The 1425-nt window shown below is 35.5% G+C and overlaps 1 protein-coding gene across 1 annotated transcript in view; it reads left to right on the top strand.

The window, feature by feature from the left end:
• LOC101504185 (AT-hook motif nuclear-localized protein 5-like) overlaps nucleotides 1–1425 on the top strand; it is a 3591-nt gene continuing 2166 nt past the window's right edge. Inside the window, exons 1-2 of the mRNA XM_073370080.1 lie at nucleotides 1–615; nucleotides 1410–1423. Coding sequence (XP_073226181.1) covers nucleotides 153–615; nucleotides 1410–1423 — 477 coding nt within the window. The 5' untranslated portion in view covers nucleotides 1–152. The remainder of the gene's footprint in view (nucleotides 616–1409; nucleotides 1424–1425) is intronic.

Consider the following 1425-nt stretch of genomic DNA (forward strand, 5'->3'; position numbering starts at 1 on the left):
GTTTCAGCTTTTTTGCTTTAGCTCATTAAATAGGAGTAAATCTAGCTGAACCCATTTTAACATATTCAACTTTAAGAAGTTACCTTTTGGAAAATTGAAGAGGATTTTAATTTTAACATAGTTGCATAGGTACTAATCTCTTTAGTAAATGCATGGATGGGAGAGAGGCTATGGCATTCTCTGGTGGTTCTGCTTCATATTACATGCATAGAGGAGGGGTTGGTGTTGGAGGGTCTAGCTCTGGAGTTTTCCAAGCACCTCCTGGGTTTAGAGCTTTGTCAAACACTGGCATTATAGCTCAACCAAATGATAGGGGTCAAGGTGGTAGTACAGTTGACTCTAGCTCCATATTTTCGTTGGAAACTCAGTCTCATCATGGTAATTTTAATCATGGCATTAGCATTGGGGCCTCTTCTGGGGCACCTTTAAGTGAGCCTGTGAAAAAGAAAAGAGGGAGGCCTCGGAAATACGGTCCTGGTGGATCGGTTTCTTTGAAACTGTCTCCAATGTCTGCACCTGTTAATTCTATGTCACAGGGTTCAACTACGCCTTCTGAGAAACGGGGTAGAGGACGGCCTCGTGGATCTGGAAGGAAGCAACAGCTAGCTGCATTAGGTATATTTGTGTGTTTGAGAATGATAATTTGTTGTTGATTGTATTTGCAACTTGGTTCATTATCTGTTAGTTGGTAGTAATTTGCTCTTCAGTGTTTTGACTATTTGTGCTTTGATTTCAATGCATACAGTAGATGGTAATTCAAATATCTGGTATATATATATACATGTTTGAGATTCATGTTGTAACATTTTGTTGTTGTTGTTATCTACTGAAGAATAGGAAATGGGTGACGACTGTGTTTTCATATTGCTAAAATTTATATGAAAATGCATTTATTTGTTTTTTTTTTTCCTGTTACTTTTCGCCATTTCTACACACATTGGTGAAGTATGGTTTTCTTTTGATTTTATCTCTGACCTTTTTTTTTCTCTGTTATTTGCTATTATTGTGTTCTATATTCATGTTTAGTCCATGTCAGGTTATTGCCACTCTATAATTTGGTTTTGTATTCCTTGGTTACTTGTTGGTCAGAAATTCTACTTTGAAAATCTGAAGTATATATATAATTAAAATAAACGGATTTCCTGAAGATGCATTGAAGCGGGTTGCCATCATTATGATTTCTGATGTTGGGCTGCCAACTTCAATAAATGCAATCCAGGTTCAAATTTCTGGATTTAAAATTCATTAAATATTGGGCACTTAATTTTTCACATTTCCCTTTTTTTTTACTATTGGAACTATTTTTACTTCTTTGATGGTAACTAATGGTAGTTATAAGGGATAATACCTTTTTATTCTTAGCATAAATTATGTGGACTATGTTTACATCTTGGTTCATCACTTCTTAGGTGACTGGATGAATAG

The sequence above is a fragment of the Cicer arietinum genome, chromosome 6 (genome assembly GCF_000331145.2).
Source record: "Cicer arietinum cultivar CDC Frontier isolate Library 1 chromosome 6, Cicar.CDCFrontier_v2.0, whole genome shotgun sequence".
NCBI lineage: Eukaryota > Viridiplantae > Streptophyta > Magnoliopsida > Fabales > Fabaceae > Cicer > Cicer arietinum.